This window comes from Alexandromys fortis, unplaced genomic scaffold (assembly GCF_014885135.2).
Source record: "Alexandromys fortis isolate MF-2015 unplaced genomic scaffold, M_Fortis_MF-2015_v1.1 scaffold_84, whole genome shotgun sequence".
Lineage (NCBI taxonomy): Eukaryota > Metazoa > Chordata > Mammalia > Rodentia > Cricetidae > Alexandromys > Alexandromys fortis.
In genome coordinates, this window is record NW_026068017.1 from 7,655,863 (window position 1) to 7,671,506 (window position 15,644).

The 15,644-nt window shown below is 44.2% G+C and overlaps 1 protein-coding gene across 1 annotated transcript in view; it reads left to right on the forward strand.

Annotated features, from left to right (window-relative positions):
- Dnah9 (dynein axonemal heavy chain 9) overlaps positions 1-15,644 on the forward strand; it is a 328,862-nt gene that overhangs the window by 48,154 nt on the left and 265,064 nt on the right. The window contains 3 exon segments of the mRNA XM_050162584.1: positions 2,337-2,472; positions 6,044-6,240; positions 6,334-6,758. Coding sequence (XP_050018541.1) covers positions 2,337-2,472; positions 6,044-6,240; positions 6,334-6,758 — 758 coding nt within the window.

The window sequence follows — 15,644 nt, forward strand, 5'->3', positions numbered from 1 at the left end:
TGTCCAGTCAGAAATGCAAATGATGACCCATTAAACGAAGGAGATAATTGCCTAAATTATGCCATTGAAAGATGAAGAACTTTTTTTTACTTTGTTTTCTTGATGTCTTCTAGTACTAGATTTAGTAATTTTAGGATTTATTTGTTTATCTTTTAAAATAAACTCCCAGGATAGGAATTTAGGGTCTTGACATTAGACCTTTCTTTCTTTGATGTCTGTGGCTTCCATGCAGTTTAGTTTGTTTGTTGTATTGTTTTGTTTTGTTTTTCTTTTCAAGACAAGGTTTCTCTGTGTGTAGCTTTGGGGCCTGTCCTGGAACTCACTCTGTAGACCAGGAGCTGATCTTGAACTCATAGAGAGAGATCTGCCAGCCTCTGCCTCCCAAGTGCTGGGATTAAAGGCGTGAGCCACCACTGCCCAGCAAAACTTAGAAATATTAACAGTGTCCTCCCTTTACCCACATACTCAGCAGAGTCATGCCTTCTGCACTTTCCTGGAGATCTGGGCTGCTGTCCACATTCATCTCTCTTAGACCTAAGGAATATGACTTAGTCTCCTGGAGTTCACGTTAATACAGCGGCTCAGCTTTGAGCAAAACTTGCCTTGATTTTGCCTGGTCTCAGAAGGGCAGTTTTACTGCATACAGAATCCCATGTAGTCTGACTCTATTTCATACACTGTTGCTTGGCCTTCATCCCCACACAGTTCCATATGAAGCAGGTCATAATTGTGTCTTTGTTTTCTCTGGACTATATTACCTCTTTTTGAGTTTCTTCCCCGCCCCTCTACCTTTAGTTTTTTGAGACAGGGTTTCTCTGTGTAACAGCCCTCGCTGTCCTGGAATTAGCTCTTGTAGACCAGGCTGGCCTCGAACTCACAGAGATCTGCCTGCCTCTGCTTCCTGAGTGCTGGGATTAAAGACATGCGCTACCACCACCCAGCTCAAGTTGCTTTGACTAGATGGAGGCATACTCTTTCCTCAGTTTTCAATTTGGCTATGACGTGCCTGAGCGGATTTTCATTGCTCTCACCCGGCATGGGGTTTATAACAAGCTCCTTGGATCTTCTTTTCACCAGACTTGAGAATATATTTTGGGTTCCAGTTATTTTGTTTTAGTGATGGTGTCTCCCTCTTTAACCCAGACTGCCCTGAAGTCACGGTCCTCCTCTCTGAGCCTACTGAGAATTAGGATTGCATGTGTGTGCACAGTGTACGTAGATCACTTGTTCGTTGTTTGTTTTACAACTACCATGGTCTTGTCCAATAAAAAATCGACTCTGTTTTCTAAGCCTGACCTTTTTTTGTGTGTGAAACAGAAAGTTTGTCACATAAAAGAAGCTTAACCGTTACTTAGTGGAGAAACATACATATTAACACCTGCAAGCTCCTGCACATCATCACATATTACAATTTGCATAATGATGGGCTTAAAGTCATTAAGAAAACCTTAAATCTACTTAGGATGTAAAGGCGTTGGTAATGCATCTTAAAAATCTTAGAATCGTGTCGCTTAAAAGCAGGATTGTGAAATCATTAAGTACCAGCGGGACCTATAATGTGGCAGTGTTTGGCAAAGGGGTAAGCGTGAGCCATTTAAGGGAGTCACCTCCCTGGGTTACCTAGGAAGAAGCACAAAGGCTTCATGGAAATGAGGAAAAGCAGATGGATGTCTGTGCCGAGCATCATTGAACACTTGGGCTTCCACTTCTTGATGTCCAAACCTTGTTACCATGGTGATACTCAGGGTATCCTGGGTCGAGAAGTGGGGGGGGGGGTAGACACAGACAGACAGACAGAGATAGAGACAGAGAGACATACACAGAGAGATTTCTCATATGGTTCGTTTTCTGAATCACTTAGTGGGATGATGTAAGGCCTTTCATTAATATCAAGTGCCAGCCACAGAGCACAGCCCATGTCTAAGGATTATACAGAAAATACTTTGCAGCTCCGAATCCTAGTCATCCTTCTGCCTACCACACCTTCTCCTCTGATGTTCCTCCCTCGGCAGTATGAGCAGTGAGAGTTGACAAAATACATGTGTGCCATTTCCCTCAGCATTCCCCCTGGGGAGCCATCCAGACCCTATCCTCCATCCTCGGGGACAGACGAGGCCCCACATCTCCTTCTCAGACCTGATTTATGTTCTTCTCGGCCAATGGCTTTCTCCATTTGCCAGAATAGACTGCAAGGATGTGGAACTTCGCTGAGAGGTTTTGTTGTTGTTGTTGCTGTTGTTTATTTTTTGTATGAGTTTTTAATTGGTAATGGTTTTTCCAGTTCTCCCGTGTTGTTAAATATGGCTTACCCCTTTCCTTTTTTTTTTCTTTTGTAGGAAAACCTGGTTCTATTTGCAGCAGACCCAGCATCCAGCATCTGGAAGACATATGTGAACTACATCGATTCCATGTTGTTGGATGGATTCTTTCTTGCCATTGAGTGTTCTCTGAAATACCTGCTGGAAAACACTGGTGACTACCAACGGAGGGCAATGGGCCATGACTGGGCAGATAGCAGCAGCAGTTGCTACTATATCAAAGTGAAGTGCAGTTGAGGTTTGCCAAAGTGCTGGGATGTTTTGTGAGTGATACTGAGTAAACTAGCAGAGGGTGGTGCAAAGAGAAAAGCTTCGGGACTCTAAACATCACATGCACACATAGCAAGAGAGGACTCCACAAAAGTCAAGGTCCAGGAAATGAGAGGCTGGAGCTGGAGCCATGCGAAGTGGTTACTAAGGAACAGCTTCCTTTGCAGTTGACTTGTGGGCAGATGGGGGGATATTCTGTGTCTTGGACATGTTCTAGCTCTGTGGCCTTTGTGCAGCACAGAGGGTTTGAAGTTACCAGGCAAAATAGGAAAAACAAAAAAACAAAAACAGGACTATGTGTGAGAAAGAGACAAAAGCAAGAGAGAATAAAGCTCTCAGAAGGGAGAAAACTGTTAAGAAGGTAAAGAGCCATCTCTGAAGCTATTAGAAAGAGATAAAGACTTTGAATTAGAGTGGACAAACTGGGGTAAGGTGCACAGAGTCAAAATCCTTAGAACATCTCAACTTGGCTAGTAAATGGTGTTATAGAAAGGGCAAAAAAGTTCAAGACTAAAAATTAAACTAGACCTTCACATGCTGATGAATTCTGGGTTGCCTAGCAAGGGTCATGTTGAAGAATGGGTCAAAATACACAATCAAAGGAAGATTTTGAAGGCAGAGGATCAAAGTGAGATAGATGGGTGTCTAATGTCAGCTATAACCAAGAACAGAGATAGCATTAGCAGACCAACGTGAATCCTGATACCCAGCCCATGAAAGAATGCAGACAGTAGAAGTGTTCAGCTCAGTGTATCTGCAAAATACAGCTCCATGGCATTGGCAGCTGGAAAAGGTGGGGTGCAAAGTGTGATCTCTGCATGTAGGGAGCAGGGGTGCCCCAAATGAGAAAAGGATGGCAATGCACTCTGGGAGGTTGGTTTCTAGATCCCGGGACACTGAAACCTGAAAACTAGCCCTTGGCTACCAACATGAGCGTTCTCTTCTTAGTGAACTGGACAGACTTCCCTGAAGTTGGAAATTTGGGCAGCTTCCACCCAACCCTTGCCTAGAACTAGGATGATGGATGACACAGCCACTTTAGGGACAGTACCCACAGACGGTATCTCGGGTTAGTGACCCCACCCTTGCCCAGTTGCTATCTGAATGTTGATATGGAATGGCCTGATGAACCACTGGCCCTCTGATGGAAGACAAGATTGGAAATGAAAGGATAGAGAATAACTGGCAGTGTTCCTCCAAGACCATCAACGTAATATTCCCTTCCCTGAAGACCAGAAAGAATAGGAACATCGTTTCTTCAGCATACAGCCCTTCCAAATCCTTTGGGTGGTGAATATTTCATAGCAGCACATGGACTTTATGGCTGCTATGAAATTTAAGCCCAGGTGTGCTGGTACACACCTATAATTCTAACATCTAGGAGGCTGAGGCAGGAGAAACACAAGTTTGAGGCCGGAGGGACAACATAGCAAATTCCAGTCCAACTGGGCTACATAGAAGCACCCTATCTCAAAAAAACAAAAAACAAAAAAACAAACAAACAAAAAAACCAACAACAAAAACAACCCACAACAAAACAAAAACAGAGTTTTACAGATAAAGACACTAGATTTTTCTTGTTTAGGTCCATTTCTGCTTCTCTGAGTTGGGTCAAGACTGCATGTATCTATGGCTTTGGTTGGCTGCCTTGTTATATCTGCTCCAGGTTGCATAAATGACAAATTGCATGCTACCTACCCCACCAAGAAACATCCCCTGCAAATTAGCTGCAAAAGGACTGGCTTGTACCTCCATTGAAGAAGGAGGGCAGTGTTCCTCCTGTCATGATGGTGTCTACATTTTATCCAGTGTAGGGGTTTCATTCCTATGCCAGCATGTGTGGCAAACAGTCCCACAGCCTTCAAATGTTCTCTCAAATCTTGTAAGTGATGTAAACCATATGCAGGCTTATCTACTAAGGTATGACGTTCTACGGCAATGTGCCATGTGTGGCGACTGCACATCACACAGCCCTGACTAAAACTCTGAAACCCAGAATGCTCTGAGATACTAGCCATGGCCTAAAAGCTTTGGCTGTCAGACCATTTGAGACTTTGGATCAGGACGGCTCCATGGGCAGTTTGTCTGTGTGGCTAGTCTAACTCCCCTGGAGTCCTCCTAGCCCCAAACACTTCAGGCATGCGATGCCCAACCTATTTAAAGACGAATTCCATGGGATTTTTATCACTGTTTGTATTGTTGTTTCCAGCTCTCCCCAGAGATCAAACCTGTGAGACTCTTAATAAACTTGTCTCCCTTAGGTTGAAATGCACCTGTTGAGACCCTCTGAGTCCCACAATAATATTCATTATTCAATCTCTGTGGTTTTAAAAGTAAGATCTTAGTCTTCCATAGGCTCTATGAGGACCCTGTAGTTTTTAGTTGAAGTGAATGGGAAAGCTACAGTAAGCATAGCTCCATCCAAAATGTGGCTTAAGGGATAAAGAAGGACACCCCACCCCAAGTAGTAGTCCACGAGAATGGGTGTTTTGTGGCAGGTCACTCTAATTCTGCAGATCTGTCATTCTTCAGGGCTTGGCCTCAGTCTATGGTAGAGAGAGTCATGTCACGGCCAAGGTTTAGTCTGTGAGGAAGGAGGAAGGGGTCCCAGCCAATCTTTCCCTAGTGGGAATCACAGTATTACATATAAATCCCTGTAGAGGTGAGGACTTTGGTCACACACCCAGTTTTAGCTCTTTTACTCAGAAATAAGAGGGCAGTGGTTCAGTCAGGAGACTTCTTTAGCCCACACTCTGCAGCCCACAACACTCTTCCGTTCAGTTTCTACTGTCAAAAGATGTGCAATTGTCAGCAGTAACCGGTAACTCTAAGTATTCACCTTACACATGGAACATGGTGCTCCGTGTTATATTTTGACTTAAATCTAGTAAGGCAACTTCATCTAGCAAGTAATCAGCAATCTGTGAATTATTTACGCTGTTTTTAAAATTTTTATCACTGCAAGACTACAGAATTAAAGTAAGCCCCATGGTTATAGAAGAGGAACGGAAAATGTAGGATTGCAAAGTTTTGCTATTCTTTCCCATGTGAATGTGGACAGGCAGACCCTACTCATGCAAGGAATCATGGTGGGATTGTGTGGTTGACTATGTGGGCTCCTCTGCAGGAGAAGTGGCATCACCCCAGGAGGCAGTTGAGACTGTGGAAGGGAACTGGCTTGGGCTGGTTCTGTCACTGGACCGTGAACTTCAAGGGCAAGAAAAGGAAATGCCCGTGATCCCCAGGAGAGCCCCACACAAAAAACAGGCTCATTCCGAATGTCAGCGGTTCCTTATGGAGACACACTACTGCAGGGCCGCCCCCTCCCGCTGTCAGGCAGAGTTTATATTTTCAGTTGTCTGCATTCTCAAGAAATGCTTGGGTCAGACTTTTATGAAACGGTGCCTTGTCCACATGCCCCTGCTCACCATCATTTTTGTCGTCTTGTTTTCCAGAGTATAAGACTGGGATCACCCCGATATTTGAAGCACAGCTCAGTCTTGTCCCCCCAGAATTAGTTTTCCACCCGTCTCTGGACTCTGGAGTGAAGGGGGGCTTGTATGACATCGTTGAGAATCTCCTTGACAGCATCTTTGCAGTACCATCGCTGGTTCCCCGACTGTCCCCACACAGCGACCCTCCTCACTATCAGGTACCGAACCTGCAAGCATCTGCCTTTCCTCCACATCTGGAAGAGCTCACTAAGCAGTGATGTAACCTCCCTGCTGTTGTCTCACTCCCCCAGGCCGAGCTGGAGGACATGGCTGACCTAGCCAGCCTGCGGAGCGTGCTCATGGAGAGGGTGCAGAAAATGATGACCCTCTGATGCAGCTACCGGAATACCTTCAGCCAGTACTCCTACCTCTACGTGGAAGACAGGAAGGAGATTCTCGGTCAGTTTCTGCTCTATGGGCACGTCCTCACACCCGAGGAGATAGAAGCCCATGCAGAGGATGGTATCCCAGAGAGCCCACCCCTCCTCCACCACTTTAAAGTCCAGATAGACTCGTATGAAAAGCTCTACGACGAGGTGGTCAGCCTGGAGCCCACCAAGGTGTTTGAAGGATGGATGCAAGTAGATGTGCGACCCTTCAAGGCCTCTCTGTTGAACACAATAAAGAAGTGGAGCCTCATGTTCAAGCAGCATCTTGTTGACTACGTCACTAACAGGTAACCCCGTTGTCCTAGCTCCCTTCTAGCATCCCAGGCAGCAGGGATGCCATGCTTGGAATCCTCTTCGTATCTCTCCCCGCTGATGGATTCAATTAAAACGGTTTGCTGGCACATCGGGTCTTTCTAATAACATGCTGATTTCAGCCCTGTCCCTTCGTGGTTCAGCAGATAATGGTCCGTGTTATTTTCCACTCAGTGCTCAGTGGGTGGGAAGCACCTAGTAAGTGGGAAATGCCATGCTAAACCATAGTCACAGATCCACTTCCTTCCTTCACAGCTCTGACCGTGAAATCTAGGTCTTGGAGGCAGAGGGGGTCTAATTTTAATTTTTAGATTTTATTTCCTATCACTTCCACCTTGCTCCAGATGCTCCAGCTGTGTAATGTGGAAGTCATTAGAGCTGTAGGCTCCTGTGTGCCGCTCTGTGCGGTCCTAACCATGTCACACATAGACTCTGAAAGTCTGTCTCTCCGAAGACCTGGACTGCCTACCACTGTATCTTATAATCTGGAGCCCTGTTCCCTGCATCACTGTTCTAATTGATTGACAGTCATCTGGTCACTCCATCTTAGTCACGGTCCCTAGAATCTTCCCAGCTGCCTCTACTCCCAACCTTGAGGAGTGCACATGCGCAGAGAGGGTGCAGCCCCTCTGTCCAATGACCGCTCTTGGTGTGTCAGATGACCTTATAGGGAACCCAGCCTGGCCCCACGCCTGCATTCTGAGCTGACCCTGCTCAGGGCTGAAGCTGCCCCAATCCAGAGATGGCAAGACCGAGGCATCACATGCACAAAAAAAATCCAAGGGACTGCCAGGTGGTGCTCCAGCACTGTGCAAAGCCTTGCAAAGCACGGTGGGGATGGTTTGCACAGGCCACTGGGGTTCCTTCGGAAGCAGCAGCTGGTTTTGCTACATTCGGGAAAGCTTTTGATCACCGAGGCGGTGGAGGCAAGGGGAAGAATAGTTGGTGGGTGGTTGAGTGCAGACAAAATGGCCCTGGAGAAGCACCGTGAGGGGAAGGCTTTGTGGTCCTCCCTTAGTAAGCCTGGCAAAACCCATAAACACTGGGCACATTTTGGAACATACAGTTTGTTTTTGAGTAGAGCGAGTGCAACATGCTACAAATTGTGTGTTGTAGTCTCCAAGCAGAAAGAGACCTGCTATGCTATGCGAGTCCACACAGGGAACATTTATGTTGGGCAAGGAGACAGGAGCTACGTGAGTAAAAGCTCCGCCTGTCGTTTCTGTGGGAAGAAATGAGTGAGCCATGTAATTCGCCTAGTGTTGGTGCATTGAAGACATTTAAGTGGGCTCGGGAGCCCAGGGCTGTCCCAGAGATGATAGGGAATCATGGCCAGAATGTAGGAACCTGGTATAGGAGGTAGACTGAGGTTGGTGTGTGTGAGAAATGCTTTTGTCAGTGAAGTAGTTTCCCTGAAGGCAGTCTCTTCCTCTCAGAGTGGTCGCCCTCCTGTGTGACAGAATAAAAGACCCTGGCTGCAAAGCCACAATGGTGGAGCCATCATGGCGAGCCAGCACATAGATTCAGGGGGTCTGGCAGTTGGTTTAACAGGATAACTCCACAGCATAACAGTTAGGAAGCCTGAGCTCCTGCCTTTAACCCTATTTCCTTCCTTCTTTTTCTTCCTTTTCTGTTTGTTTTCTACAGGGTTTCTCTGTGTAGTCCTGGCTGTCCTGGGACTCACTCTGTAGACCAGGATGACCTCTAACCCAGAGGTCCACCTGCCTCTGCCTCCCGAGTGCTGGGTTTAAAGGAGCGTACCACCACTGCCTGGCAACTTTATTTCTGAAAGTATGCAATACAAGGTTAAATTTTAAGTCGGTGATTCTGTCCATTTTGTAACCTCGAGTATTTTATTGTGATAGTGAGGACTAGATAAAAATAGAATTAATGAGAAAAAATAAAAGTTACTTGTTACTGAGCAACTGTTGGGTCCTGTGAAATCGGTGACTTCTACCTTCTTTTCATGGCCCAGATAGACCACAACTTGTCTTACATTTTATACATGTCACTGACTGTCCAAAGTCCAGCCTTCTGTTACCACCTAAACTCTCATCCACTCAGTTGGGATGGCTCGAATCTGACTCAGTCCTGGAGAGGTTCACCCTCTCCTCCCTGTGCCTTTCACCAGACTCAGCAAAAATGACCTCTGTTCCCTTGTCTTCTCTCTACCCCCAACTGTAACCCTGTTGTCCCTGTAGGAAACTGATGGGAGAGAGAGGCTGACTCTTCTGTGTCCTCTGATCCTTGAGCCTGGAATAGAAGTATTCCCTGCTGGTGCCTACTGCTGGCCCAGCCACTTCCCCTCCATTTGCCCCCAACATCACTAGTTTCACTGAAGTGACTTCTATCAAACAGTACCAAAGGCTGCTCCCCCTTGTTGAAGCCACCTACTAAGCTCTTACGTATTCTTTCTCACCATTGGGCTCACATCCTCTCCCATCACCCTGGTGACCTCACATGCCCCCCGAGTCTCCAGAAAGCCTGATATGTTTCCTTGAGTCTTGCATGCCCCATCTCTCTGCCATATGACTGCACCTGATTGTGTGCTTTCCTCTCAGTAGGGGAGGGAAAGATGGGGGAAACAATTGTTCTCTATTCAAAAGCTCAGGTGTAAGCATTCCATTTTCTGACCACACCTGGTATCTTTCCACCTCGCTTATTTGGCCGCCCCGCAGTGCAGAATTCTTCAGACCAATCAGAATTTCCAACCCATTGATTCCACCACCTTCTCGGTATCTGTCAGTTCCCCATAGTGTCTCACTCCCACCCTGGAAAGTCCTGACTCTATTTAAATCTCCACATCTGCACCTGAGCAGTTTATCTTGGCCGAGGCCAAAACGAACTGTTCTTCTGATCAGCCCCATTTTCAGATATGTCAAGTACCTGCTTGTAGAAATGCCTTCAAATACCATCGTATGTTTTCAATGTTTCCGTCTCTCCCAGACCCCTTTGCCTCTGCTCTCCACAAACTCTGAAGGTTTGCCACTATCAGCAATGATATTTTTAAAGTTACTTATATATTCTGTGTGTGATATTTTGCTAATTTTATATAGATCACCAATATACACAATATAGATCTGTCACCTGTCTTTCCACCCCATTTACAGGCAGCTGTCTGTATTCACATGGTCTACATTCAAACCACACTTTAAAAACTGCCTTTGAACTGAACATGTACAAACTTTCTCGTTGTTCCCTAAACAAGGCAGCATAATAGCCATGTACACAGTATGGACATTGTATGAGGTAATCATAAATACCCTAGGGAGGAGTTCCTTGAAGAACACAGGAAGACTTGTACAGGGAAGATGTCAACAGCATACTGTTCTGCAGAAGGAATTTGGAATTTGGTACCCACAGGCGGTCTTGGAGCCAACATCCCACCATGTACATGGGAGGATGATTGTGCTCAGTGAACAGTCCCTAGACTCAGCATCACCAAATGCATCTGCCTTCTCCAGTAGGTTCTTTTACTCTTAGATTTATCATGCTGGAAAAATTCTCTTTCTGCCTGGAGATCCAAGAACACGCTCTTATATTCTATTCCTAAAGGTTTAGAAATTCTCTCCCACCTTAAGTAGTTCATTGCTTCAAGAATATGGCAAAACCCTAATTACTGTAGCTTTGTAATAGAACTTGATATCTGGCGGGGTGGATCTTCACCCACTCAGTTTTCACTGAAAGAGCCTTGGCAGTTCTTGGCCACTCTCTTTTATATAACTTTTATCCATCATTTTGTAAAAGAAAAGAGGCCTTTGAACCTTCTGATTAAATTCGTGCCGACCGTACATAAGTTTGAGGATTTGTATCTGGACAGAATCAAACATTGCTGTGTAAGTCTGTGACTTTTTCCCCATTCACGTCACTCTTGTTTGCCTAGATTTTATAATCGTTACCTTTAATTCACAGGTGGTTTTACAAACATTATTCCCCTGTGTATTTTGCTTCCTCATTCAAAATCTTTTAAAAGCATATTCTCTGTGAAAATAGAATTGGTTTTGATGTATTGATTGATTTTTCAAGGTACCTGTTAAATTGCCTTATTATTCCTAATAAATGATTTGTTGACTCTCTGGGGATCGCTATGTACATAGCCATATCCACAGATTTTACGATTTTCATTTCTTCCTCTTCAGTCATTGCATTCATCTCGATCTCTTTTCTTACCGTGCAGGCTAGGACTTCCTGTGCACTGTCTGAAACAGATGTGTTGACAGGCACCCATGTCTTGAGCCTGACCCTGCAAGGAATTTTACTACTGAGTTAGATTTGCTATGAGAATGTGGTGTGTGTGTGTGTGTGTGTGTGTGTAAATCTGTGTTTTAATTCTATATATAATGTGCAGCAATGATATGTGTGAGAATGTGTGAAGTATAGTGTGTTTGTGTGTGTCTGAGTGTGTGTGTGTGTGGCATGATTGTGTGTAACTGTAGGGGTTGCATATGTAGGGTGTATGTGTGTGTGTGTGTGAATGAGTGTATATAAATGTGGTATGCATATGAGTATGTTTAGAGTATGCAGTATGGCGTATGTGAGAACATGTGGAGTGTGATGTGTATGTATGTGTGAATGAGTATGTGTATGTGTGTGTGTGTGTGTGTGTATGAATCCTCCTAAGAAGTCCTCTCCTATTCCTAATTTTTGAGAGTATTTAGCTTAAGTACAAGCCTAATTTTTCAAGTACTTTTCTAGTATACCGTGGTAATTCTATTTATTCCTTTAAAATGTTCAGTCTTGAACATTATTGTGCTGATTTCTAATATCAAACCAACCTAGTGTTGCTGGGATAAACCCATCAGAAAGTGTCACGGTTTCCAATCTACCCATGGGTTGAATTTGTCTGCAAATCCTTCCTTTAGCGTTGTTGTTCAAGTACTTGTGACTGACTTCGACCTCTTATTTGCCTTTTTCATACTGTCTTTGTCAGATTTTAGTTTTGGGAATTCGCCAGCTCCGTGAAAGAAGCTACAGTGCAATTCTACTTGCTTATTCCCTGGGAGAGCTGTGTGATTCTGGGATCCTTTGGTACTGAAAGTTTGATTTAAATGGTTTATAAAGGCATTGGGGCTTGTAATTTTCTCTGCGTGAAGATTTTAAACTACAGATCCTTTAATTGTTATAAAGATATGAAGATTTCCTAGTCATTACTAAGTCATACTTTCTATAAATGTATTCAACACGCATTAGTCATTAGATTACTGTCAGGAAATGTATAGCTTCATCTTATTTCATCTATTCCAGGCCTTTTCATTTCTATTGATTTTTGATTGCTCTTGTTGGCTCCTTTCCTGATTAGTCTTACAAAAAGCTACCTCATGCGTCCATCGATTCTGTTGTTATAATTTGACTTTTATTTCAACAATTTATTATATCATAGAAGTATTGTTTCCTTTGGGCTTATTTTCTATTTCTTTGCTGACTTAAGATAAATGCTTCATTAATTTTGAGTTCACTGCCTTTTTGAATGCTAGCATTTTGAATCATAAATTCCCTACTCTGTGGAGGTATACCTACATGCCGGCCATTACTATGAAATATTTTCATAACGATCTAGTTCTAAACATATTTAACATTCATCTTAATGATGTTTGTCCCGATTGGTCTGTGATTTGCTTCTGAGTCACACTGTGCTATATATAATGACAAGTTTCTGGAGCATGCTCATGTCTGTCCTATGGGCTACAGTCAGTTTGTCTAGTTGTGTGCACGGGGGAGGAGGGTATGTCCTGTAATGGGCATGGTGTCTATGCGCCTAAAGCTTGCTGTTTTAGTGAAATTTGCTGTCTCTTGTTTGCCTTTTTTATTCTACTTAATTATCAAGTGCTGAGCTCTCTCTGCTCAAGTCTTTTGTTCTGAGACTATCTGCAGTGTCCGTGGCATTCCATCACTTTGTCCCATGTTGTGTGGGTCTACCTCACCTGATGGATCTTCATGTAACCAAACCTTTAACTAAGCATCAGACCTCCTTTACCCCGGCTCTGTCTGCTGCAGTTAAAGTCTCCTTTGCTGGACATCACCTGCCGTACCTCAAGTGACTTCCCTTTGAGTGCTGCTTGCCTTGTATCTCTCATTTTCCTTTGGCTTTCAACCTCCCCATGGAATTACATTAGGAGAAAGTTTTATGGTCTGCATAACTGAATGTTTAAACTGCTGTTAGCATGCTCACCTTCAATAGTGGGCCTCGTTCACGATATTCACTGTTTCGGTTTAGGTCTGGCATTTTATTGGGTATTATTTGCCTTATTTTACAATCCTTTCTTCCTTGCTTTTGGGTTGAATATTTTATTGTCCCTTTCTATAGTCCATTTTCCTCCTCTTCTAGCTTACATGCTGTACTGTTATGCAGCTCTGAAGACAGTTTCAATCAGCATCGTTATCCGAATAAGTGCATCTGTATGGTCAGTCTCCTTCAAACCAATGCAGAAAGCGGGGAATGGAACTCAGGGTCAGAGTACTTGCTTAGTTTCTACAATTCCCTGGGTTCCATGCTCAGCATCACACACACTACACACAATACATGCATACACACAGAGTGTGTGTATATGTGTGTGTAAGAGAGAGAGAGAGAGAGAGAGAGAGAATATTCCATTCTATTATTCATTCACCAAAATATGTCCTTCTACTCCCAGTTATTAGATCACTTTCCAACATTTATTGAACTCCCTCAAACTGTTTTATTTGAAGCATTGTATAGTCTTTTCTGTAGTGATGGGGTTCCAGTGAGGCTTGTAGATCCACTCAGTGCTACGCTATTGAGCCTCATCCCTAGACCTCACTGTCCCGCTGTTTTATGTAGAGCCACCCATATCACAGACTCGGGTATATCCATTAGCAGTTCCTTTAGAAGGGTCTAGTGACGGGACTCTGTTCTTCATCTGAGTTCACTTATTTTGCTCTTATTATTTAAATAATATGAAAAAATATTTAGAAAGTCAAATTTCCTTAAATTGTTGAAATATTATCCCTCAGTGTCATGGCTTCTACTGTGTTTTTGCTACTAATTAGTATGTCTTAGTATAACTATCTCTCCTCTCCATCCCCTCTTCTTCTTTTCCTTCTTCTAATAACCTGGTGTTTCATACCAAAACATCTATGAGGGGATCTTTATATTTATTCTAGCTGACATTTTTTTTTGTTGTCTTTCTTGATACTGTCTATTGGCTTTCAGAAACTCAAGAACATTCTTAGCCAGGCTGTCCTCAAATACTTTTTGCTCATTCTTTCTACTGTTCCCTTTCGGAACTCTAACTGTGCTTAGAGCCGATCTTCACATTCTCCCTTATCTGAGCATCGTCTGTACTGCCCTTGCTGTGCCACAGCTGAGATGAGCAGATCTCAGGTCAAGCACAGAGCGGTCTGATTCCTTCTGTTTTAGTTTACAGTTCAGCCATTTATTGAGGGATAATATATAAATATTATATATATACATACATATAGAGAGAGAAGGGAGGGGAAGATTGCTTGGCCCATTAGCTCTAGCTTCTTATTGAATAGCTCTTACATCTTAATTTAGCCCATCTCCATTAATCGGTGTATCACCACATGGCTGTGGCTTACTGGCTAAAGTTCCAGCGTCTGTCTCCAGTGGGGCTACATGGCTTCTCTTTGACTCCGCCTTCTCTCTCCCAGCATTCAGCTTAGTTTTCCCTACTTAGTTCTGTTTCCCCTTAGCTCTGCTATAGGCCCAAAGCAGTTCCTTTATTAACCAATGGTATTCACAGCATACAGAGGGGAATCCCACATCAAAGGATCTCACTCTGCAACCCAGGCTGGCCTGAACTCACTACACAGATCAGGCTGAACTTAACTCACTCTGAAACCCAGACTGATGTAAACTCACTCTGCAGCCCAGGCTGGCCTTAAGTTAGCAGAGATCCTGCTACCTCTGCCTCTTGAACACTGAGGTTATAGGCCTGAGATGTCACCCCTGGCTTCGCTGCCAATTGATTTGAAATACCTCCTTACGTTTTTCCATCAAGAATGTATTCAGATCATCATGTGGACTGCATGAGAAATAAGAGTCCATGATTCTCTGACTTGCCTTCCCTCTGGGCTTCACTGAGGTCGGTTTTTTTGGTCAAAGACACCAGAAATCCTCAGGCTGCCTGGGGTCATTCCCAGCCTTCTCCTCTCCTCTGCTTGTGATTGGTTAGTTGTCCCCCTCCCGAGGCCCTCAGGCTCTCTTTGTTCTCCTCTTGCCTCACTAGCTATGTCTTCCTGGTGTCTTTTCCTCAGTTCACCACCCCCCTGAGGTCTCTAATATCTGGAATTCCGGAAGCCTCCATTCCTATCTTCCTTCTCTGGCTACCTCCACTGTTTTGGACGTTTCTGATGCTTCAAAACTGCCTTCCCACTTTAGGTAATCCAACCTAGAGCCTTTCTCACTGACATGCCCAGAGGCTTATCTCTCAGGAGACTCTAGACCCTATTATGCCGCAGCCAATCAGCACTAACTATCGCACCTGGCTGATGTGTCTAGGCGCTGCTAAATGTTCAAGACACATTCCTCTCCCATTCCCCACAATATAACTCAGCTGTACCCAATTTTTCCAAACATCTGTAAGTGGTGGTATTATTTGTCTCACTGTTAGAGGCTACTAGGAGATTTTTCTCATCTCCTCCTCCCTCTCGTTCAACCCATTGATTGGTCCTGTACTCTGTGTGCAGAATTATCCTGAATCTACTCACTTTTGTGTGTGTGTGTGTGTGTGTGTGTGTGTGTGTGTACCATCTCAGTCAAGGGCAGCACTGTCTGTCAGATGGGCAATGCTAACGTCTCCTGTATACTTCCCCTTGGTTTCCATTCCTGTCTCCTCACTCCCACAGCCCCAAGGCCACCCTCCCCTGCAGCAAACCTA